At 40.3% G+C, this 24,543-nt stretch overlaps 2 protein-coding genes across 6 annotated transcripts in view; both read right to left on the reverse strand.

Annotated features, from left to right (window-relative positions):
- Nucleotides 1-24,543, reverse strand: part of RAB9A (RAB9A, member RAS oncogene family) — a 27,596-nt gene continuing 3,053 nt past the window's right edge. Inside the window, exons 1-2 of one of the 3 annotated variants that reach the window (XM_030449727.1) lie at nucleotides 9,695-9,829; nucleotides 1-1,077 (exon numbers count right to left, since the gene is read on the reverse strand). In XM_030449727.1, coding sequence (XP_030305587.1) covers nucleotides 438-1,077; nucleotides 9,695-9,792 — 738 coding nt within the window. In that variant the 5' untranslated portion in view covers nucleotides 9,793-9,829 and the 3' untranslated portion in view covers nucleotides 1-437. Of the gene's footprint in view, nucleotides 1,078-9,690; nucleotides 9,830-24,543 lie in introns of those variants that run through there. The other 2 variants (XM_030449743.1, XM_030449735.1) reach the window with 2 other exon arrangements.
- The window catches only part of TCEANC (transcription elongation factor A N-terminal and central domain containing), an 11,102-nt gene continuing 5,834 nt past the window's right edge, over nucleotides 19,276-24,543 (reverse strand). Inside the window, exons 2-3 of one of the 3 annotated variants that reach the window (XM_030449680.1) lie at nucleotides 22,962-23,099; nucleotides 19,370-20,600 (exon numbers count right to left, since the gene is read on the reverse strand). In XM_030449680.1, the coding sequence (XP_030305540.1) occupies nucleotides 19,513-20,592 (1,080 nt within the window). In that variant the 5' untranslated portion in view covers nucleotides 20,593-20,600; nucleotides 22,962-23,099 and the 3' untranslated portion in view covers nucleotides 19,370-19,512. Of the gene's footprint in view, nucleotides 20,601-22,961; nucleotides 23,100-24,543 lie in introns of all 3 variants that reach the window. The other 2 variants (XM_030449675.1, XM_030449688.1) reach the window with 2 other exon arrangements.

The raw sequence follows: 24,543 nt of genomic DNA on the forward strand, positions 1-24,543 counted from the left end.
TGTAGTGACACTGAAGTTTAATATCTAGCATTGTTAAGAAACCGACTTCTAGAGAAACAAAAATGGAATGCTGATTTCATAAAAATATACACATATAAAAGTATCTTTGTGCCTGAATTCCACAACAGTTTCTCCAAGTAGTGCTTCTAGAAGTTTCAAGTTTTAGTTATACTCAAAGTATTTATCATTTGAATATGGTTGGCAAATTACATTCTTATATTAATGTTTTTACTTGACACCTTCCTAAACAGAAAGCATCTCTAATTCAATGATGGGTCACTCATGAAAGAAAATTTTTCTTTTGCTCCCCCAAGAAAGCAGCAGAATATTAGAATTTTAATATTAGAGTGAAACCCATGCATTACTTTATTTACTACACCTTCCCCATCCTTTTATAGAGCAAGCTAGTCAAAAGTAATTTGGCAAAGAAAAACAAGTCAACAACAAGATGAACTGGGTTTTGGTTTCCGATGAAGGTTTACTGTATCTGTTTGAATAAAGTGATCTGATCTGTCTTCAGAGGCTAGGACTCTTCTAACAGCTTCTTCAAAGGCTGCTGCAACATTAGTGGCATCTTTTGCACTGGTTTCAAAATAGGGATGGTTGCCATTATTCCTGCACCAGTCTTGAGCTTCTTCTGTAGACACTTGCCTTTCATCGATATCAACTTTGTTACCCAGTATCACAAATGGAAAGTTTTCAGGCTCCTTGACATCTGCATAATAAATGAATTCTTTCTTCCAGTTGCTTAAGTTTTGGAAGCTTTGAGAGTCATCCACGCTGAAGGTTAGCAGGCAACAGTCAGAACCTCTATAGAAAGGAGTCCGCAAGCTCCGAAAACGTTCCTGACCTGCTGTGTCCCATATCTGCATTGTAACAAAATGTCCATCAACTTCCAACTCTTTATTTAAGAATTCCACACCTATTGTATGAAACAGCTGTGCATCAAACTTGTTGGTGACATATCTGTTCATAAGGGAGCTCTTCCCAACTCCACCATCTCCTAGCAGTATTACTTTAAGGAGTGATGATTTTGCAGCCATTGTTACAGGAATAGATCCTTGTGATTTCCCAGACCTGTAAAAATTTTTAAAAATAATTAAAAAGGTAAGAGTTGTGATCAGAAAAATTTACAAACTTGACTATATAGGAAGTGTTAGAGCACACCAAGTTTTGTGTACAACAGCAGAACAATGCCAAATAGGTGAAGCAGAGATACTCCTAGTAAGAATACTCACTCAAGAATACCGCGTGTCTAAGAGTAACCTCTCCCAGACACTGTATGGCAGCCTAAGCAATATATGGACGAATTACTGGTCTGTCACTTAAAACACTTAACCCCCCCACGCCCTCCAGTGTTGGTACAGAAGGGGTATATCATATCATATTCAGCAAGTGCAATGATTCATTTATGTTAGCTGAAAAAGATCCATGGAAGGAAATGGGAGATTTTTATAGAGCACGTGCCTTGAATTAGTCACCTCAGTGCTCTAGTTCATAAGCAAAAATATTTTTTAACATGCAAAAGTGAAGAGGAACCTTTAGAATAAAGTGTGATTATACTTGAGTAACTGCTGCACTTCACCCAAAATTGCAACAGAACACAGTTTAAAAATCAGCTCACAGGAAGCATTGTTATCCACAGAACAAATGCAGATGTTGCAATTTTATTTTACAAGGCAGGTGACTAGGTACTGGTACACAAGCATTCAGTATTTTATAGTTTACTCCTTGCAGAACAGCCATGATAAATTGATTACAACTGGTACAAAAGCAAATTCACTGTTGCTACTTCAAATGGTACTCCAGATGCCAAATACTGAGGGCCAAGCCTACACTGACGGTTCAGTTACCATCAACTTCCTCTGGTAAAGCTGTCAAAAAGCCTGGATGTGCTCCTGAACAGCCTGGATGCCAGCACAGGGGAGGTGAATTAGTGGCACAGATGAAGGTTTTTTATGGTTAGATTTTAGTTTTCACGGTTTTGTTTGTTTTGGGTTTTTTTAAAGTAGCTAGCTCATTAGGGTTTTGTGCCAGCCCAAGGTGTGCCCTCATTACAGTAGTGTCATCTGCTACTGTAAAAAAGTGTTTTAATTGCTTGGGGGGTTGAATTTAAAGAGCAGAAACTTAAGTTTTTATATGAGAACGGTTTCCTAACCATTACTAAAAAAGCTTTAAGTAATTCAGTCAAACAGGCTTCTCTGAAAACAGCACCTATTTAAAATGCAAATGGGTCGTTAAGTTTCCTGGTCCCTCTCCTCCTCTGAAGGAAGGAATGCAGTCTAGCTAGTTGTAATTAGTCTTATTGGCATATACATCACCACAGAGCATAGTTATGGAATTAATACCTGATACAAGCTGGCATGAGAGTCATATGACTGTGCTGCCTTAGAATCAAAGCCTATATTAGAAGCAAGAAATTTCAGGAATTTTTTCATCTCTTAACTTTTCATCTTTGAATGTTTATTTATTAGACACAATCTACAGAAGATAAAAGAAATGCTTTATGCTTTGAGAGCAGCTGAAGCCTCAACACAAACAGATTTCAAAATGTAGGGAACGCTGGCTGCTTCCATTAAAAATCTGGTTAGAGCAAGTAATTTTATTCATCCTTACTGTATAATTAAAGCAAATTTATAAATACTTTTGTACAGGTTTGTATCACAACAATGTTAAAACTGTGTAAGAACTACAAGTAGTTTATCTGTATACCTTCCAAAGAGGTGCGAAATAATTGCTATGGCTCAGGATATGAACATATATATATTTAGCTATGTGGAAAGCCTTATTAGAGTCATGTGACTATTGCATCAGAGGTCCAGGTTCATGCTGAAATCTTTAAAAGGGACTACTGTCTTAATTTCCTAATTCCTACTGTTGGATAACAAAGAAGTTATGTGAGCTATACCATTTGACAGGAGCATCTTCTTAATAAATAATGCTTTCATGAGAACAGAAGGTACTGAATGTTCTCTTGTTCTTCCACTTCAGTAGAGGGAACAAGTTACAATTAATTTTTTTTCTGTCCTACTGACATAATGCAAAAATATAAAGACAATGTGAAAAAATAACTGACTTAAGTAGTTCTAACTGGTACTGTGTAATTGTTTGAAGAACTGTAGTTGTTAAATTGTCCATAAAGCCACATTTTAACCAAAATACAAGTAAGGAAACTGAACGGTGCCTAGTACTGCTGTGCATCTAGAACCTCAGAAGTGAATTTGCCCAGCTTCAGCTCCATGGGCCATTACAGTGTGGCCAAGAAGACTGATGACCATAAAAACGCTTTTTCTGGTTAGACAATTATAGAGCAGCCACAGAGCATTTAAAGTGTCTTTTCAACTAGAACCAAATGGGTACTTTCTCCATGAAGGCTACAGAAAGTTTTCCCAGGACTGAAAACAAAGTATCTCACCATGATGTTGCAAGCAATGTAAGGTTCAGGACATTCAGCTTCCACAGTAGAAGTTGTCACTCTTAGCTAGGATATGGCTTTGTGAAGTTTTAATACAAAATAAACTGAGTACGTGTTCAGTCATTTAAATATGAGCTCATTAGCTGGATCTGAAGCACCAAGAAAGCACATTTAAAGACATTAAGAAGCATTTTTGTTTTTAGGCACTGAAGACTATACACTTACAGGTATTTTACTATAAGGGACTCATCTGCAGCCCCACTGATACATGATTTAAAGGCCTGCAGAACCAGGATGTTTTCAGCACAGCAGGCTGTGGCATTTTTTCCACTTACACATCTTTAAATAAAAACTTCCAAGAGCTCAATTTTTGTGACTGGTTTTTTCCATGTTACAAAGCCTTGATGCTCCAACAAATAAAACAAAAAAATTCTTAAGACACTTAGAAAGTTATATATTTCTGTTGTTACATACTTTGATCTTATCTGTATGATATGCTTTTTGACAATGTTTTTGGAAGGAATAGTCAGTATTTGATCTAATATTTCTGAAGATGCTACCTTAATTGTTCAGTGTAAATCATCATTCAGCATCTGAAAACAAAAAGTTTCCACTGTGCATATGATTGTTTTAACCAACATTACTGTTTGTTCCAGTTACTTCTTAATATCAGTTTAATGTAAAAGTAGTCTCAACCTTGTACACAGAGGAGTCTGTAAAGAGAAGTTTTTCCTCATGTTTTTCTACCATTTCAACATAGAAGTAAGTTCAGATCAATAAAAAGCAGCCCCCCACTCAAGTCCATCTTGATAACTATTCCTGAATTGCCTCCACCAGCTCAAAGGACTCAAAGCTCTTAAACCACTGCTATCAATATTCCTGTTAAAAGCAGGTAACTGTTTCTGCTAAATAACATTTCTAAAAAGATCACAAAATACCATATACAAAAAGTAATTTGTCACGTTTCAGAATCTCCCTTTAAAACTGTGAACTGAATTACAAGTCAGACATTTCTACTAGCAGCCTAAACATTTGCTGACAAGACTAAAACCAATATACTAAGCAACCTCAAAAAACCTGGTGTGCATTACAACATCTATGATTCCCAGCCCCCCAAAACTTAAAGACTGCCTTGTCCAATCTATCCATCTGTATTTTCTTAATTGCATGACTGTCAGATTCAGACCCAGCTTTTTATTTTATGTGCAATTACTTCTTTTAACACTAGGGTATTTAAGCAGCATTCAAAGAAAAGCGAGATTCTTAGTCTAGAGAACCATAGCAGCAATATCTAAACTTCATTTTGGAATTTGCCTATTTTTACTATAAAAGTCTTGTAATACATTAAGAAGGACCCAAGTACTGAAGGCTGAAGATGAGTCTTGAACTCAAGTTTTGTCAGCAGTGTTAGCCAAGGCAGTACTCATACTGTATCTATGATGTCAGCAAGCTACAACCACACATAACTATTAAACAGAGCCACCTGGACTTGTAGTTTTCCATTTAACATGGTGATACCAGGCAGAGCAGCACACCATAAAGAAAAACCAAAATAATAAACAAAACAAAATAAACCCATACACAGCAACTGAAATCTCACCTCTAAACCTCCTCTTTTAAAATAAAAGACACAAAACCTGCATCTATTGCAATATCACCACTGAATTCCCTCCATATCCTTGAAGAAAATGATGTAATGTCGAAGTGCATCCCTTTGATTTGGAAAAGGAAAAAAATTACAAGGTAAGGCAGTTGGAACAAACTCAAGTTTGTCCCATGTAATCACACTTAATAAGCTTTCAGCCAACACTTTTTAAAAAAAGGTCCATCTTTGTTAAAGATTTAAGAAAAAAACACTGCCTCAAAGTTACTGGCAAGCAAAATTAACCATTCCATAACTAGTATAAGAGTAACACTAACCATGTGTCATAACTTCCTATCCTCAAATGTACACACACACAATACATACATTTAATCTCTTAAGTTTATTCACTGTATGTTTTGCTAAGTCATTGTTAGACCACAGGTATCAGACATTGATAGTTTTAAAAGGCACACCAGCACCTAAATACCATACCTGACAAAAACACTTGCCTTTCAATAACATAACGTAAACTTACTCTCCTACTTTTAATCATTTTTTCTTAACACTAATAAAGCACTTTGCAGTATCTACAAGTCTATCACCAAAAAAAAGTTGCTTCCTGTGGTTTGATAGTTGCAGTATCTTAAACTGCAAACAAAAAAACCTCCATAAATTGCTTTTCTGTAAACATCTGAAAAGTCCCAAGAGCTATCAGAGCTGCAGAGAAAGAGCAAAATCCAGAATTCTCTCATTTTGAATACTTATGCTTTGTGAAGTTGTTGGATCTTTCAGCCCTCAATCACTACAGAGTAATTACACTTGTCGCCTACAACAGATCTGCAAGTTTCCAGAAGTCTTCAAAAAAGGGGGAAGAAGCAAATTTCCTCCTCTTTCTCTGCTTAACAATCTTTGTTCTTATATTTAGAAGGTACTTGGCCAATTAAGCAGCACAGTGCTTTTTGTTCATGCATAAGAGGCCACAAGCCTGCTTGACCTTGAAATATTTTGCTCTCAACTCAAAGGCAAACAAAAATCTCAAGTCAATATGTTACCCACTTTTATACTTTTGAATGCATTACAAGTTCATATATTAATCAGCCTCCTAAATGGCCTTCTCCTCCCTGGGGTACCAATGTGAGAGCTGTGGATCTGCTGTGGATCACCCCTTTACTGGCAGCCCCCTGTAAATTGCCTTGTTCTCTGGAAGCCTTTTAATTCTGTGACACGACCTACTGAGATTTTAATCATCTTGCAAGTCTTCCTTTATCTATGGTTTCACCACTGCACTGTGAAGGAAGTGTGTATTTTCTGTTGGACACATGTTTTATAATTAGATGACAGACTGTGAAAAATGTTTCCAGTATTTATCATTGTAGACACATCTTATCTAACACTAGAATTTAGTCTTCATACTTTGTAATACAAATAAATCCCAAACTTAACTGACATATAGCTGTTGCCACTCATTTCCATACCAAAAAGTTGTATTGGTTTTTTTTATAATGTTATTTTAACTCCTATGTAGTTCAGAACTCTAGTTCAAACAGTTACCTAGCATGACTCAGGACTACAAAAGAAGCAGCAGCCAAGGGGAGGAATCAATAAGTCCGCATAAACCCTGGATCATGAAGTTAACCTAGTCCCTGGTGCCAGAATTACTTAATTTATTCTTAAATCTAGCTGCAAACCTGAAAGGCAAAACTTGTCAGGAAATATACCTACATTTATACCTCTGCTAGGTTAATCTTGCAGAGACCTGGCATTTACTTTCCATCTCGTTCCCCTTTTTCAAGTAGAATGAGCAAACTATTGTTTATTCTGATTTAATAACAGCTATTTCTCAGCAGCTCACAGTTGAGCATCTTCCAGCTTAAATATTCTATTATTTTAAGCCAACTTCAGAGCACCCTTAGGTGCTGCTGCTCTTGGCCCAGCATTTCTAACAATTCATGAGTTAACCAGCATTCTCCTCACAACCTACTTCTTGGTGCTTCCACTCTTTCAATAACTTACAAGGCAATCATTTCTGCTCGTATGTGCTCACCTTTATTGCTTGTATTAGTATCCTTCTTCCTCCAGGACCCTCAGCAAAAGCAGTCTCTATTGGTCAGTCTACACTGTGTATTCATATTCTCCCAAATATCACTATGTTAGCAAAGCTCATCCTGACGGGAGTAAATGGGTTACATAGTATGAGGTGAAACACTATCTGCTCTTGTGGAAAACCAAACCAAAACACACCAAGAAGAGTGAACTTTAAAAACAAAATGAAAAACACCAAAACTTAAGGAATTCTTAAAAGCCTTTTTCATAGAATGGTTTGGGTTGGAAAGGACCTTAAAGATCATCTTGTTCCAACCCCCTTGCAAGGCAGGGACACCTCCCACTAGACCAGGTTTCTCAAAGCCCCTTGCAACCTGGCTTTGAACTCTTCCAGGGAGAAGGCAGTCAAAACTTCACAGGAAATCCATGCCAGTGCCTCACCATCCTCATAGTAAAGAACTTTTCTCCTAGTGCCTAACCTAATCTACCCTGTTCCTGCTTAAAGCTACTACACCATTGTCCTATCACTACACGCTCTTGTATCAAGTCCCTCCCCAGCTTTCCTGTAGTCCCTTCAGGTACTCGAAGGCTGCTCCATGGTCCCCCTGGAGCCTTCTCGTCTCCAGGCTGAACAACCCCAGCTCCCACTATCTATCTTCATGGGACAAGAGCTCCAGACCTCTGATCATCTTCATACCCCTTCTCTGGACTTGCTCCAACACCTCCATGTCCTTCCAGTGTTGGAGGCTCCAGAACTGGACCCAGTACTCTAGGTGGGGTCCCACAACAGCGAAGTAGAGGGAGAGAATAACCTTAACCTTTTTCAGAACAGTCTTCACTCGTGAATACAGCTTGAAATCTAAATACTTCATTCTGACCCTCTGTAACTTGTATCATATTTTCAAGAAAACTGGTGGGCTTTTTGAGCACTCAAAAGCAAAACAAGGAGAGCTAAAGCTTTTTTTTTTTTTTTTTTCTCAACACGGTCCCTATTTTTAAGTCCATAGGAAAGGCTTTACTAAAATTAAGGCAATAAAAAGAGCTCTACACTGTCTGAAAGACAGAGAAAAAAAATTCATTATAAATTCTACCTTAATACCAAAACACAGGTGTAGCTGTACCATCCTTTGGCTAGGTTTTTCTAGAAATAAAAGTGTTAGGGAAAAGTTTTGGACTTATTTGGGGTATATCTGAGAAACAGACCTCCTCCCAGTCTATTACACCTTGTTACCTTATAAGCTACTAAAAAGTCATAAAAAAATAAAAATAAAAACCAAAAACCACCACCCTAAAACATGCAGCCACAGACAACCACTCTTGCTCTATAAAAAACACTGGCAACTTCAGTGCTGTACAACCCTTTAAAAGTAAAGACAAATAAACCCCACATGCTTATTTAGTAGGGCTGTAAATAATTGTGGACAAGACTGGAAACAACATGTAGGGCGGCAGACTGGATGACAGCTACCTGCAGACAAGAGTTTTAATGCCAAAACAAAATGTAGCCAAGAAGTTTCCTACTTGCCTATGCCACCCAAGTTAATGAGTGCTCTTTATATTTCTACTTACATGTAACTTTGCTATAGAAGTCACTAACACAAGTTTTTAAAACTAGTTTTTTTGCACTGTTCTGTTAACCATTCAATTATTTTGCACAAGTGACATTAAACATGGAATACTGGCGCTGAAAACTGTTCATTAACCACTCAGATGCAAGCGACTCAACAACCTTAAACTAAACCTTTCTGGTTCTCCAGCTATCACCACATTTAAATTTGCACAGCCACCTGCCACGACTAGAAAAGCAACCGCCCGTTGCAGGAGAGAGCTAAATCGAGTCACTGGTTCAAAAAAAGAAGAACTAAGCACTACGTTGCTCAGGCTCCCCTTGGGAACCCAGAAGTCCCTCCTCAGCAGACAGCTGAGGCGATCAGGCGAGTCTTTGGAGTCTTTTTTCTTTTCTTTTTTTTTCCCTCTCTGAAAGGTGTTGAGAAACGCAGGTACGAAACCGAGTCTCGCCCCAAGAGATCAGAGATCTCTCTCCATCAGCGCTGAGGGAAGGGCAGTGGAGGAACCGGGAGACGGACTACGCGCCGGCTGGGAATCGCCTGGCGGAGCCGTTTCCCGAAGGAGCCCCCGCCTGCCCCGGGAGTCACGGGATCCCCGATCACGCCACACGGCCCCACCACCCACTCGCGCCGGAGGGGGGGGGGGGGGGTACTCGCCCACCGCGGCCACGGCAAGGGGCGCAGCAAGGGGCAGGGAGAGGGGCGGGCGAGACTCCCCCCCCTCCTTCTCTTCCTCCTCCTCCCCGTAGGTCAGCAGTTACCGAGCAAGCACCAGGGAGCGCGGCCGGGAGCCGGCAAGCTCGGAGAGGGAAGAAGCAATGAACGGAGAGTCAGGAGGAAGGAAAATAAAACGAAACCGCCGACAGCTCCTGAACGCAGCCCCGCTCCCCTCCCCACCACTCCCGCCCCCCACGGCTGCAGAGATAGGAGCGCGGCCACGGGGAGAGCGGCCCCCGAGGGCAGGCGAGGAAAAAGCCCTCCCCGGGACACCGGGGCGGCCACTGCTCGCCCCGAGCCTGCCCGGGAAAAGGGAAGGAAACGCTGCGAAGAGAGGGAGATCTCGCCACGACGACCGATACCTGCCCACGGGAATGGGGCTGCTGCTGCCGCCGCAAATCCCGGTCCCGATCCCGGGCTGCGCCACCACCGCCACCGGGCGCCGGGGAAAGAAGAGACAACATGGCGGAGCGGGCAGGGGGCGGGGCCTGGGGATCACGTGAGCCCAATCCCGAGCAGCAAGCACGGAGGGGGCGGGGCCTTCACACCCCGCCCCTTCAGGCCCTGCCCCTGGCCGGGCACTGGGGTGACAGCGCTGGGGTGAGGGGAAGGGAAAAGGGAAAAGGGAAAAGGGAAAAGGGAAAAGGGAAGAGAAGAGGAAAGGGAAGGGAAAAATGAAGAGAAGAGGAAAGGGAAAAGGGGAAAGGGAAAAGGGGAAAGGGAAAAGGGGAAAGGGAAAAGGGAAGAGAAGAGGAAAGGGAAGGGAAAAATGAAGAGAAGAGGAAAGGGAAAAGGGGAAAGGGAAAAGGGGAAAGGGAAAAGGGAAGGGAAGAGGGAAGGAAAGGAAAGAAGGAAGGGAAAAAGGAAGGGAAAAGGGAAAAGGGAAAAGAGGAAAGGGAAAAGGGAAAAGGGAAGGGAAGAGGGAAGGGAAAAAGGAAGGGAAAAGGGAAAATGGAAGGGAAGAAGGAAGAGAAGGGAAGAGGGAAGGGGACGGGGACGGGAAAGGGGAAGGGGAAGGGGAAGGGGAAGGGGAAGGGGAAGGGAAGGGAAGGGAACAAGGAAGAGAAGGGAAGAGGGAAGGGGACGGGGAAGGGGAAGGGGAAGGGGAAGGGAAGGGAAGGGAAGGGAAGGGAAGGGAAGGGAAGGGAAGGGAAGGGAAGGGAAGGGAAGGGAAGGGAAGGGAAGGGAAGGGAAGGGAAGGGAAGGGAAGGGAAGGGAAGGGAAGGGAAGGGAAGGGAAGGGAAGGGAAGGAAGGGAAGAAGGAAGAGAAGGGAAGAGGGAAGGGACGGGGAAGGGGAAGGGGAAGGGGAAGGGAAGGGAAGGGAAGAAGGAAGAGAAGGGAAGAGGGAAGGGGACGGGGAAGGGGAAGGGAAGGGAAGGGAAGGGAAGGAAGGGAAGGGAAGGGAAGGGAAGGGAAGGGAAGGGAAGGGAAGGAAGGGAAGGGAAGGGAAGGGAAGGGAAGGGAAGGGTAGGGAAGGGAAGGGAAGGGAAGGGGGCTCGAGGGGATAGTGTTTGTTCATCAAAAGCAGTGAAAGTTTTGGGATTGGGGAGTAGGGTAATGGCAGGAGCATTGATGGCAGCGGGCGGGCAGTAAGGATGTGTCCCTTGTAGGCCATAACCTCACTGATCACTGGCACTTATAAAGCAGATGCACTACTCCGCTGCGGGAGGGTAAGAATTTCACTTGCTCTAGAGTGCTCTGAAATATGAAGCTTTAAAAAGCCTTTATGCACAAGTTACAGATCAGATAAGGGCAGTAGTTCCACTGTGCTCCACCTCAAGGACCCCATGTAGGCAAAGTCTTGACTGTGAGGCGGCTTCCTTTTGCAGGCAGAGGCTTTTATAAATATACATGTTTCAAGTGAAGAAACTACCCAAAATCCAAAGTAAGGTGTTTAAACAGTTTGGTTAAGGTTATTCTGGATTCCTACAGAAAGAAGTGCCTTGACTACTCCTTAAAGTCAAGATGACAGTGGGAAAAAAGCCTATAAAGAAGCTGGTGATAATAAATTTGATTTTTTTTTTCTTAGAACTTTCAGAACTCATCAGGAGGATGGGGTGAAATGTAATTAAAATGAGAAAAGCACAAATTATTTAAGCATATTTGAAGAGGTTCCCACATCATCAAGCGGAATAGGCAGTGACTGGCTTAAGGAACAAGCGTTTGAAATCCACCCGCTTGCACCAGCAGCCATCACATGCTCCCCATCACAAGGGAGATGCAATCGGACTGGAATTACGACTTGCAGAGGCATTTTGTTTTGGATTGAATCTACAACACGGCCCAAGGAATGGAAAATAAGAACTCGGTATTATCAAAAGGAAAGGTCTCCCAATGACAGGAGAGGGATTAGTAAAAGGCAGTCCATGCTGGAGGCAAATCTCATCACACTAGACCCATTCTGAGTTAACAAAGCTGGACATTGAAAAATTTGAAGTTGTCATTTTCCTGGGACCTGCTTTCATCCAATGCTATAGTAAAAAACAACTAAGTTCTAGAAAAACAGCCTCTTAAATTATTGTAATTCTAAGACATAGGCTCTGATAAATTATGGCATTTTTTGTGATCTGAAAAGAAAAAATATCTCCATTAGAAGCAGAGAAAATAATAACTCTATTTTGCACTCGATACCTGGTGGAATGAAGCTACCATCTCTTTTGCTGGAGACAACACTGGTTTTCAGACACTTGGATACATTTAAGGAAATACAGAATCATAGAACATTTTGAGTTGGAGGGGACCTCTAAAGGTCATCTAGTCCCACCACCTCCAGTGAGCCAAATCAATCTTCAATAGATTAGTTTGCACAGAGCCTGGTCCAACCTGACCTGAAATATTTCCAGGGATGAGGCATCTACCATCTCTCAGGGCAACCTGTTACAGTGTTTCACCAACCTCAGTGTGGAAAACTTCTTCCTTATATCTAATCTAGATCTAACCACTTTTAGTCTAAAACCATTACCCCTTGTCCTGTCACTACAGGCCCTGCTAAAAACTTTGTCCCGATCTTTCTTATAGGCCCCATTTCAGTACTAAAACACCAGCTTCCAGGAGCCTTGTCTTCTCCAGGCTGAATAACCCCACTTCTCTCAGCCTGTCTGCATCAGAGCTGCTCCAGACCTCTGATCGTCTTTGTAGCCCCCCTTCTGGACTCACTCCAACAGCCCCCATGTCTTTCCTGTGCTGAGGACTCCAGAATGGACACAGGACTCCAGGTCGTGTTTCTTGAGAGAAGAGTAAATGGGGATAATCAACTTGAGCTGCTGACTACAATATTTTTGATGCAGGCCAGGACAAGGTTGGCTTTCTAGGCTGCAAGTGCACAGTGCTGGCTTGTGTCCAGTTTTTCATCAACCAACAGCCCAGGTCCTTTTCCTCAGGGCTGTTCTCAATCCTTTCATCCCCCAGCCTGTGTTTCTATTTGGGATTGCCCTTGGCCATGTGCAGGCACTTGCACTTGGCTTTGTTGAACCTCATGAGGCTCACACAGGCCCTCTTGTCAAGCTTGTCCAAGACCCTTACATTTTTAAAATTCTAGTTAGAAACAAAATTCTTAAACTTGTGAGATAAGATGTATTTTTATTTCCTTTACATAGGAACATAGAAGAAAATAGAAAAGGCCATGCTGTAACCACAGCTTATTAAGTTTATGATTTTATAGGCATAACGGAGCTATTCTTATGATTAAAACATACATGTGTGCTTGAAGATAAGGAATCAAAGGCCCTTTTCCCTTGTGTCCACCATGTTACTATTATTCATGTATGTAACAAAACTAATAGTTGCTGTAGAATTACAAAAATCTGTAGAATGGATAATAGCATTGATAGGGCTGGCCATGGGAAGTATACCTGGCCAGTTCTTAGGAATAGACAGAAGAAAATGCCCAGGTAAGATATGGTTTAAAGCACCTGCTTCAAATTAACTCCTGTTTTAAATTCTGCAGACAGCACAGCATCCCAACAGTGGGTGCTGTGGGCTCTGCTCCTGCCTGAGGCAGATGTCTGACCAGAGCCACGTTTCTGCTCAGGCCCTGTCCAAGCCCAGTGGCCCTGGTTCTGCACCCTGTGTCCCAGCTCACCACTTGACACGCAGCCCCATGTCAGCATGGCCTCCCCTCCCTGCAGACTTCTCAGGTTTGGACAATTATTGGCATCAGACCTGCCCTGCTCTACTTGTTTGGGTGCTGTGGGATGGTGACCCTTTTTCCTGAAGTCACTGTCCCCGAGCTCGTCACCCCCTCTGTGCCCCTGGTTTGCCTCCTCTTGCACAGCAACCCATCCTTGCTGCTCCCTCACGTGCACATTCATCTAAAAGCTTACCCCGCACCTTGAGGATTTTATTCAAGTGCTGTGTTCATTAAGAGATGATTGATGTTATGTCACATACTATCAAAAGGCACAAATAATATCACAAGGGCAAATAAAGGGGATTTTTTTTTTTTTTTGGTGTGTGTGAGAGTTCTGTATCAGCAAAGTTCTCATATAATAGAGCTTGTGAATAATGCTTTTTACCATCTGTAGTTGGCAAGAAGACTTTGTCCCATCCTGGCAAGTGATGACATGGCCTCAATAAAACATGACTTCGTCACCTCCTGGCTGAATTACAGCAGTACAAAATAAGGGAATATGAAGTCATCTGCCTTTATGGCTCTGCTAATACCAGAATGCAGCAAGCCATCTCCCAAGTAATCCAAGAAATTACCAAAGTGCTCTTGTTTCTTTCCTTATCGTCAAGGCACTCGACAAACTCTGAAGATTCCCTGAAGGACTGTAATTCACCATATTTGCTCTGTAGCCACAGCCTGTTACCAGGTAACTTTTCTTTTTGCCAGAAAAGGAGATGTTCTTCTTTTATGTAAACAGTTGCAGTTCTTGGTTTTAGGAACAAACGTACATAGCATAGCAGACTGAAAGGAACACATTTAAAACGAACAATAAACAGCACAAATTTCCTTTTGGCTTGGAAAGGAAGGAAGATTTATAAAAAACAAATGGCAGCTGAGTACCTCCCTGCTACACAGTAGGAGGGTTGTGAGGGAGATACAAAAGGCCCTCAACAGAATGGAATGAAATGGATCCAGCAATGGAACCAGTTTTACCACTGGTGTTAAAGGAGCAATGTCGACTCCAGTTAAAAGAGCACTTTTCAGAACAGTATCTTTGCTTTTACATTTAAAGTTGTTAATTCATTGTTAATTTAGCTCTCATTTTCCTAAGACACATTTTACAAGTTCTGCAGCTTGCTTGAACTTTGAGTGCAATTGGTGTTCAAGACCTTATTGCTACTACTAAATCAGAGGATTCAAGAAACAGCTGAATATACAGGATCTGTGGAAAACCCAGTGAAAACAAATAGAGACTTTAGCCTTATTCAGAATATATGTCTGTGTGGATGACCTCTAATGTCATGCTCCTTTCTGGAATAGCATCATGGATATACTCAACATCTTACCAAAATTAATTGCTTTAAAAAGCTAAGACATTTTTTTCCCATCTGGAACAAACTGAAAAAAAATATGATTTCAACAACATAAAAGAATCTCACTTTTCAAAGCTTTCCTTCTCTTCTTGTTTCTGGACTCTGACACTCTCTGTACGTCAGTAACCTAAGTCCTCCTGCTGGTGTATGCACTGTGTATCTGACTTTCCAGAGCCATTTTGAGCCAAAGCATACAATCTTATCCAGTCAAACATTTTAAGCTTGGGCAGTTACACAATCTGGGTAGAGGCAATATAACCTATTGACAAACTGCAGCCTGGAGCAGTAATTTGCTTAGGGAAACTATGGCCACACCTTCTTAAATAAGAGCAGTCTCTTAAACTTGGTGGTTCATATCAGTAGAGTGTTCTGGTATGTAGTGGCACATGACACTACACATCTGCTTTCTACTAAACACAGATTAGATACAAACACAGGTGGAAAAATGGCCAAAGTAGTAATGATCTGTGTTTGGTAAAAATAAAGAATGGCCTAAGGTAATCAAGACAGTAATAAATCACTGTTGTGTATACAGTTTTACTGTTATGTGAAGTTGCAGGCAGTATGTACCTCAGCATGAACCAGGCATAAAGTGAAACTAAACCTAGATGAGCTTTCTCAAAAGCCCTAGAATTACAAAAACTCATTTCCTATAGATTTGTCTCCTCAGCATACTTACAGTGGGTCCAGCTCATGGTCCCTACCTCCTAGTACTTCCAGCCAGTATTCCCAGAGGTCCTCCTTGTCCCAGACTAGTAGCTTGGCAAGCAGCAGTGTATTTTGTGCCTGGGTTTTAGGTAATACTAACAACCTAACAACTATGTGTGTCTTGAACCAGTCGCTAGCAGCTTAGAGTAGGTAACTCCTGAATTAAGGTAAGAGCTTAATCTCTTTCAAAAGGAACAGAAATTCTTTTTGGGATTACTGGATTTCACAAAATTTACAGATATATTATCATCTTCTAATGTCTAGCTCTCATTGGATTTTTTACAAAGCCAGCTCTATGGTTCAACTGTTCTAGGGAAGGAAGGCAATGGAGGAATGCCTGCTCACAATCTATTACCATGGAAAACTACTTTAAAATGCTGAATTTACAAAGTGCAAGGGGGAGGATTTGTGGTTAGAGTTCTGACTGTTCTTGGGTTTAGACAGAAAAAACGTTAAGGTACAGCTGTAAAAGGAGCACAGTTACAATCCACTTTTTTTTTTTTTACTATTTGTAGTTATTGACAGTTGCTTCTATACCATGAACTACAACTACAGTTATTAGTAAAGGGGTTTTATTATTTCCCCATTTTAGAAGAAAGGGCAAGATGTGAAAGGCTAGAATGAAACAACCCTTTTGCGCTGGAGGTACAGCTCCCTCAGATCAGCAGTGAGGCAGCCTTCCTTGTTGATTTGAAAAGTTTTAAGATAAAACTTAAAACACCTACTCCGTGTCACAGTTCTAGACATATGCTAGGTGCAATTAGGTGACAGATGCTCTCTGTTATTCCCCCACTACTCTCCCAGGGATAGATGAAGAAGGCAATAGGAGAGAGAGATTTTAAGGTTAGAAGACAAAACTATGGTAGGTTTAATGCAGTAGTAACAGTGATAGTGGATTACAAATGTATATGGAATATGTAGATTATGGAACTGACTCTCCTCAGTTGGGAATTGTTTTCCAACTGGAAAAGCCCCACACCAGACTGGGCAGCAGATGAGGGTATTGAAGTCCAGGGTCTCAATGACAGCTCACAAAAGTCTTAAAGCAACCAAGCTGGACCGGCCTGGGAAAGTAGAAGGTGATCTGTCTTGGTGAATGATGCTCTTCTCCAGGGAGCAGGAGCAGGAGCAGCCCTAACCCAGATAACACAGCAGCCAGGAAAGCCCCCAAAGGGCTCTCTTGGGAGCCATTTTATACTGGGTACCATGGGAAGGAATACTGTGACTGGTCCATTTGGGTCACCTGGCCCATCCTCTCCTCCCATAGTCTCTGCTGCTCCCCATTATCACCGCCACAGCAACAGGCTGGCAGCTGCTGGGGGGTCCCAGGCAGGGCTTTTCTATCCTGGTCCTCTCAATCCAAGACACTTAGTAAATACAGATTTGTAGAAAATCCCAGTCATGTTGAGGCATATAGCTTAGCACTATACATTTAATGATGGGCAGTTCTAAAGTAGATTATTTACATATTATGCCACAAATGCAATCAGTAGCATGGATACAAATTTTACCCTTCACATATATTCTACCAAAAATACTGTCCATGCCTTTTAGCATTTCCCTTCACCAAGACAAAACTTGGATGACCTGTACATTACTGGGATGGCTTTAGAACCATCTGCAGGCAAATTATTTATTATTTATGTCAATTGTTCACATCTAAAATAAAGTCTCCTGCTACACGGTGTTCTGACACAGCACAGTACTGATATACAGCTCTCAACAGAACCATGACCTCCAAAATGAAAGCATGCAGCTCTGTGTTACTGGTTCCCAGTAAGCACAAAGTGTTTGCTTTCCTATGGCTTATTCAAAGCTAAAAATAACACTTTTCACTAAAGTACTTCCACTTAAACTAGGACTACTTGTAAACAGCAATTTCAGTACCCGGGCAAGGGCTGGAAAGGAAGGTCAGATATTAACTGATTGATACTGAGGGCCTGGCCTTATATTTTAATATTTGTTTTACATCACTGTAGTTCCAATAAATACTCATTTTTGTATGATAAAAATTTAGGGAATATAACAGTAAAGCACCTCCCTGAATGGAAAAGATTTTTCTTGGTGTTTTGTTTTTTCCCCCCAGTAGAACAACAATAAGTACCTCTTTGTAACATCAGGTTACACACCATTTTCACCATATTCTATAAAGACCTGTCTTCTTTTTTACTTCTAGTCCTGGCTGGCTTTTAGTTCACCAGTAGCTATGTTGTCATCTCATGCCTGTAACTCCTTTCTCTTACAGACCATGAGGCAGGAGAGCTGCAGGGCAGTGCTGTAGCTCAGAGAAGTTGAACAGCCTCAGCTATGTTACAGCCAGATGGGCAGAGGAACTGTCCATTAATTCCTCCAGTAAATATTCAGCTTGCTTCTCTGCTCAGCTGATGCACTGTAGCTTTAACTGCAAAACTCCTCTTGTGCACTTGTAAAGGATATTTCCATTAATGCCAAGTGCAGTTTTATTGTGTTTGTACAACAGAGTGAAACAAAACACTTTCCTCTGTGCCTAAAGCATGACTTTTGACAATTTCTTGACCTATTTCACCATCTCATCCATAATCCAACAAGTAAACTCATTATGAAAGTTGTGTTTCCAAAGACTACTATTGCTTTGCCGCAGGACATAACCTCTTGGGCAGGGCAGGCTTATTCTTTACTGCATTTCCCCAGGTCTCTGATTTGGCACATTCATGTGCTCTGAAAACTAGGACTCAGTGCAAGACCCATTTCCTCTCATATAAACACAGCAACTCAAAACCAGTGAAGAAACCAGAACAGGGACACATTGCATAAACACAGTCTTCTACAGACTATGAGGCAACTGTGAGAGATCCCCAAACTCTGATGGTTCTCCCAGTTCAGTAAAGACACAAATCCTTGATACATACTGATATATACTCAGACATCCATTCAGTGTATTCAGACAACTGATTTTTCAAGTTTTCCACAGAAAAACAAACCACACCAAAACAGGGCTATTATTGAGAAGAATGCCAAGGTGATATTTTTTGATTAACAAATGCTTCCAAAGTACAGCTGGTAGGGATCCTGTTGACTCTGGAGCAAAAACATGTATAAAAACTTCAGCTACTAGATTTCATTCTATTATTTTCTGCAGGGTAACCTGCACTATATAAAAACATCAGTTTGTTCAGTTCAGGACAGATGTCCTAGTTCAAGAGAGGATATCCATTCAGAAAGTGATTAACTCCTATCAACTTCATTCCTTTATTAAAGATAGATTTAATAATGTATATCTATAATTTTATGAAACAAACCATTACCTGTTCCTGAATAAATTTCTTAACAGCTGCAGGACAGACCATCTTATATTGGAAATCTGAACTGCCAAGTGATATATTGTCACCAGTCATATTTTCCTCCTACTAAGTATAAAGCTAAAGAATTTTATTTTTGCTTTCATTTGCTAACTGCCTTTTCCCCCTTTTCCATTCTATTTTTCATTTGTTTTTTTTTTCCCTTTTAGGTTCTACCTCTCAACTGACTTATTCATCTAACACTTACAAAAAGTGATTTAATTAAGGAGTGAATCCATGCTGAACATTCTGCAAGGCAAGCAAGTTCGTGAAAATGTTTACTGTAAACAAAATTTGTTCAGTGAAAAGAACTCCTGCTGAAGATAATGAAAATTCCAAGTATTCAGTACCTTGGGGAAAAAAGTTTCAGCACATGGAATATTTTTACTAGTGAATATACCTCTCTCAGACACAGTGTTACCAATTTTTTTTCCTTTTTTCTTTTATTTCTTTACATATTGACATTAAAATATATATTTATTCTCTTTACATATTGACATTACTTTAAAATAGATATTTATTCATCTTCAAAAGCAACACAGCAATTTTTAAAACTGATTTTGTATTTTAGTGGCAGCATCTACAGAATCACAGTAGAAAATTTTTAATTATACAGTTTCAACAGAAATGCCTTCTCATACCTATTCTTCTAAACCACTTATTAAAGAAGGAGAGCATTAGAAACAAATCCATCTGCTGTGATACCACTGCTCCCCACAGTGATTACAAATAACGTAAGTCAACATTTGTTCATCTGGATTCGTGTTCCGCACCCAACCTGGAAGAAAGAGAGTTCCTCTGGCAATCATAGTGACGCTGCAGTCAAATTTTTCACAGCGCCTACACTTTATTTTGTTTGTCTGTGTGCCATTAATTATTTGTGGAAGCTGATGTTCCCGAATAGATGAGTCTGTGTACAGAGCCCTGAGCTCTTTCAGTTCCTTGCTGGCCATTTCCATCACTGTCATCTCAGCAAAAGCCTTTGGACTCAGAGTCCCTGAAAAAAGGTTATGTTTTAAGTGACAACTTCTAGGGTTCTTCAGGTTAGAGATTTTACTTCTGACACAGTTTTTATACTTTTTGTCATTTTTAGCATGAAGAGCAAAAATATGTTCTTCAATTTCTTTAGCTAGCTCTAGCCACCTAGGGGTTTCTTGTTCATCTTTCACAGAACCAGTCAAAGCTTTATAAAGAAGATCTGTGCATTTACACCTCAGAGCTCTCATCGGATCCTGCTGTACACTTGCTTCACTAACCAGAGGTTTAGAATCTTCATTATCAGTGTGCTGTTCCTCCAAAGAAGAAAGTTGATTCGTGCTGTCTTCTGCCTCATGCACCACATTTTTAACAGTTTGCAATGGGCCCAAAATTTTAGGACTAGTACCAACTAGTGCCTCCTGATGACACAGTCCTTCAGACAGTGACTGCTCTCTAGGAACCACACTGAGGTGCTCAATTTCTTCTTTCACATACACAGAGTCTGACTTTTTAATTTGCATTGACTGAGCACAGTTATGCTTGTAAAGAGCTTTCCACCTGGATAATAACTGCTTTGCTTTCTTTTTCACCTTTACTGAAGGGCAGTTCTTGAGTACTAGGTATACAGCTTTGGCAACATCTGTCCCCTGAAGATATCCTACAGTCATGCCAACATCTTCCAGCTCTTTAAGATGATGCTCAACCTCTTGGAAATTGTTCTCGGACAGTAGCTTCTCAATACAATGGGCTCTGTGTACAATATTTTTCTGGTCAGACATTTTTAAACCTGAAAACCAAAAGATTTTAAGATATTTATTAAAGTTATGACATTAGGTCACTTTCTCTGCATTCTTACAAGGTTTTCTTGCTATTCTACACTATTTCACTTATATGTATTACTAGTTTTCCAACATTTTCTTGAAATTAAGCATAGTAGAGTTAGTGGAGCAAATGTAAAATACAGAGGAGGTTGGGTCCTGGGAAAAGTGCAAGTCAGCATGCTAGTCTAACTCATGTAAGGAAAATACTGGTGGAAAGAAGAGCCCAGGGACTTCTGCCAGGGTAGGGTTGATAATTCAAAAAGTAGGATAGGAAACTATACGGAAAAACACAGTGTTTTGCCAGAAAAACACGCTAACAAAGACACTGCAAGCATGATAAAAATGTAGTCATATTTGTTATATATATGTGCAACAAAACAGAAGTTCACAGGGAGTTTCTCCACTGCTACAAAAAGGGAGGTAACCACACAAACACTCTGAAGCCTAAGATCTCATGTAGGCTTGGAAGTGTTTCATGCATTAGTAGACTCCAGTACCACTGGACTACCAAGAAGCACCCAGTTCTGAAATTCAGCATTTTTACCAAAAGCACTGCTGATATTTCAAATCTAGACAGTGTTTTCAAATGACATCCTCTAAATGAAACAAAACAAAAAATCCACAAAAACAAACAACAAAAACAAACAAAAAAGCTATATGAGGCCCCTTTGCATATATACACAGATACAATAAAAATACCTTGACACAGTATTACTGTCAATAATTTCAATTTAATAAAATGTTGTTTTAAGAGAATCAGTTTGTTTTTCTATTACACACATTTAAAGCCTATTAAAAAGTAAAAGTCTATTAAAAAACATGCCTGAGAATTTTTCCTGTAACAGCTATTTGAATAACCTAATGCCCTTATACTGCTCTACAACACATTCTGTACTTTCTTCCCAATAATCTCCAAAGATAGATTTGTAAGAAAACATCGCACTAATTTAATTTAGAGTTGCAAAGACATGAAGGTTTTCTGCAAGACTATAAACTCAGTGATCACTGCCACTATCTTTCCAGAACGCAAATGCAAAATAACCCTTATCAGAAAATCACTCACATGTCAACTTTTGTAAACCTGCATTTAAATTGCTTTTTCCATTTTTCTACAGTTTCCAAGAATGTGACTACAAATCAACACAGTACAGGTTACAATGATAAAGTATAACAGAAAAATCAATGTGCATCCAAAAACTCTGCACTGTAAGGTGGGGTTTTTTTAGGTGCTATTTTTGGGGGTTTGTATGTTTGGTCGCGGTTGTTTGTTGGGTTTTTTTTGTTTGGTTGGTTTTGGGTTTTTTGATGGCTTTTTTTGCTTGGTTAGTTATTCTTTTTTTTAATCAGTAATTCTTGTAACTATACCCTAACTTAGAATTTTTTACTTTTTTTTTTTTTTCTCCACAAAGTCTTATAATAAATTCTGAATGTCTGGCTGCCTGTAGTTTTGTTTTTAATAAAACCTCCAAGTTTCCACTTCGTTTCTAAGAACAATTTTTTTAGTTAAAATCAAAGGAATTGATTTGTAAATTACAAAACTAATCTGCAGTAGGAAATAAAGTGCAGCACAGCTATATTTTTCACAGATTTGTTTGGTTTTGCCACTGTTGTGTCTATGTTGCAGCCCGTATAATGGCGAATCATTGATAGATGCAGGAATTAGCTCTACACATTAAGAATGACTCATAAAACATGTAAAGTTAAAAAGTTTAAGAAAACTTGCAACATTGGCTTAATATTAAATTCTACAGCAGACAGATGTGATACTGTGAATTGTTGCTGGTTTTGTTTGGTTTTTTTTTTTATTCAAGTCTTTGTTACTTCAAAAGAATAAAGTTAACCAGCTAATGTGGGCATGGTATCTGATAAGAAACCACTTACCCAAATTACTTCTTCAAACACCTGCTGTGTATGTCACACTTTGTGGCCTATTGAGGAACTTTTTTACATATATATATATATGTTAGGGATTTAACTGAACATGTTTAATTCAGAGCTAAAAAAATTAAGGTTTGGGGTTACTCTGCAGCAAGGTTAAGCAAGCGAGACTGAGGTAACTGTGGATATTAAGCCAAAACCACCATTTTGGTTCCCACATGACCCTCAACCTTTCACTTGCTATGCATGGGATGATGCTCTGTCTCTTCCAAAAGTTCCTGTTTACAGCTACTAAGGGAGAAGCAACTAGGATTAGTAAGCTTTTAATTCAGTTCCCTGCCACTGCCCTTTCTGTTTTTTATTACTGTTTTATTATCAAGGCAGAGCAGCTAAAAAATGGTGAATCTGAAAAACAGTTTCAGTACAGCGACATGTATCCTACGACATACCTGATTTCCCTAAGGCCTTACAGCCATAGCCTTATGACAGTGTGCTCCCATACATTTTGACTAGTGTTAAAAGGGGGATTTCAGAAGGCAGTCTCATGGCTTGAACAGGATTTCCTTCCGATTCCTTTTTATCATGCTCTTTGATCAAAAAAAAAAAAAAAAAAGCTTAGTGCTATATTTACACATACACAGAAGTTAATAACATTATTCTCCTGTTTCCTGAAAAGGAGAATTAAATGTACAATGCAAAACTTAAAGGTGTATTGTGAGACTAAGTGCTCCTCTTTTAGGAATTAATCTATACTTCCACTCAAAACCAGTGGTTTTCTTGAAGCTGCATTCATTCTGATTATGCTCTAGAAAAAGTCATCTGCCTGATAGAGGCTGATACAAAGCCAGCTACACATTGCTACCTATATATTGTTTAAAGGAATTCATAAGCAGATTTCTTGAGCCATCACTGTTTCTATGATGAAATGTTCTGAGAGCAAGGGAGAGAGGAGGTCCAAGTGATAAAGCTGGATAACTTGCATGCTCAGTTGCTTTCAAGGATCACCAGCCCAGCCGATTTTTTTGTGTGATAGAAATAAATTCAAGCTTTAGGTAGGGCCAGCAATCCACAAAAGAAAAGAATGGGCCCAGAGAGAGTGCATACACCTTCACTTGTTTCCATAATCATGAACCACAGATGCTTCCATAATCATGAATCCCAGACAACCTGACTGCCACAGTGAATGCTCTGTGCATTTATTGCACCTGTCTTTTAATAGCTCATTCTTGTTTGACATTTTGAAGTCCTGTGAAACCTCAAAAATGGCTATTAGAGAAACTGATTTACTACTTAGTAAGTATCAAAACCAGGGAAACAGGATGGCATTTGCCATCCAGAGGGACCTTGACAGGCTGGAGAAGTGAACCCATGCCCATGTACTTATCCAAATGCAATATGACTATGAATTCTCAATTATTTACTATAGACTATGCAAGTTTTAGTATTAAGCACTATGAACATGCAAAGAAATTACTACATATGGAGTGCTCTGCTGATAATTTGATGATCTGTATACTTTTACCTTGAGACTAAGGTGAAGTATTCTGATCTTTCCTTGAGAGCTATGCTGCACACAAAGTTTTCTGTCTCATATTGCAGGATGAAGATCTGTACATAAGCAATTATGCATAAAGCTCATGGATATCATCTGCTCTATGGTAGTGGTCCTTGCTCAAGGTTACCCACCAGCCCATCAGCAGCCCAGCCAGGTGACAAGGTGAAGATGTGCCTGTTTCCATGGCCAGTCTTGCACAAGAAAATTACATGGCTGAAAAAGACTCCTTTGGCTCCACAGCCATGAACAGGCACTGACAGCTGGGATACTGAAAGGAGCTGAAGCTCACACATTGGCATCTGCAGCAAGAAAGCAACCATTCTGCCACAAACATAGGGAATGACCTTACACCTACAGCTACTGAGAAGGATGCTAACTCATCAACCCACACAAAGATGCCTTTTTTTCCTAATAGGCAAAACTAAGACAACCTGACAGCCTTTTCTTAAGCCTCTACCATATATATAAATATGGTT

The sequence above is a fragment of the Calypte anna genome, chromosome 1 (genome assembly GCF_003957555.1).
Source record: "Calypte anna isolate BGI_N300 chromosome 1, bCalAnn1_v1.p, whole genome shotgun sequence".
NCBI lineage: Eukaryota > Metazoa > Chordata > Aves > Apodiformes > Trochilidae > Calypte > Calypte anna.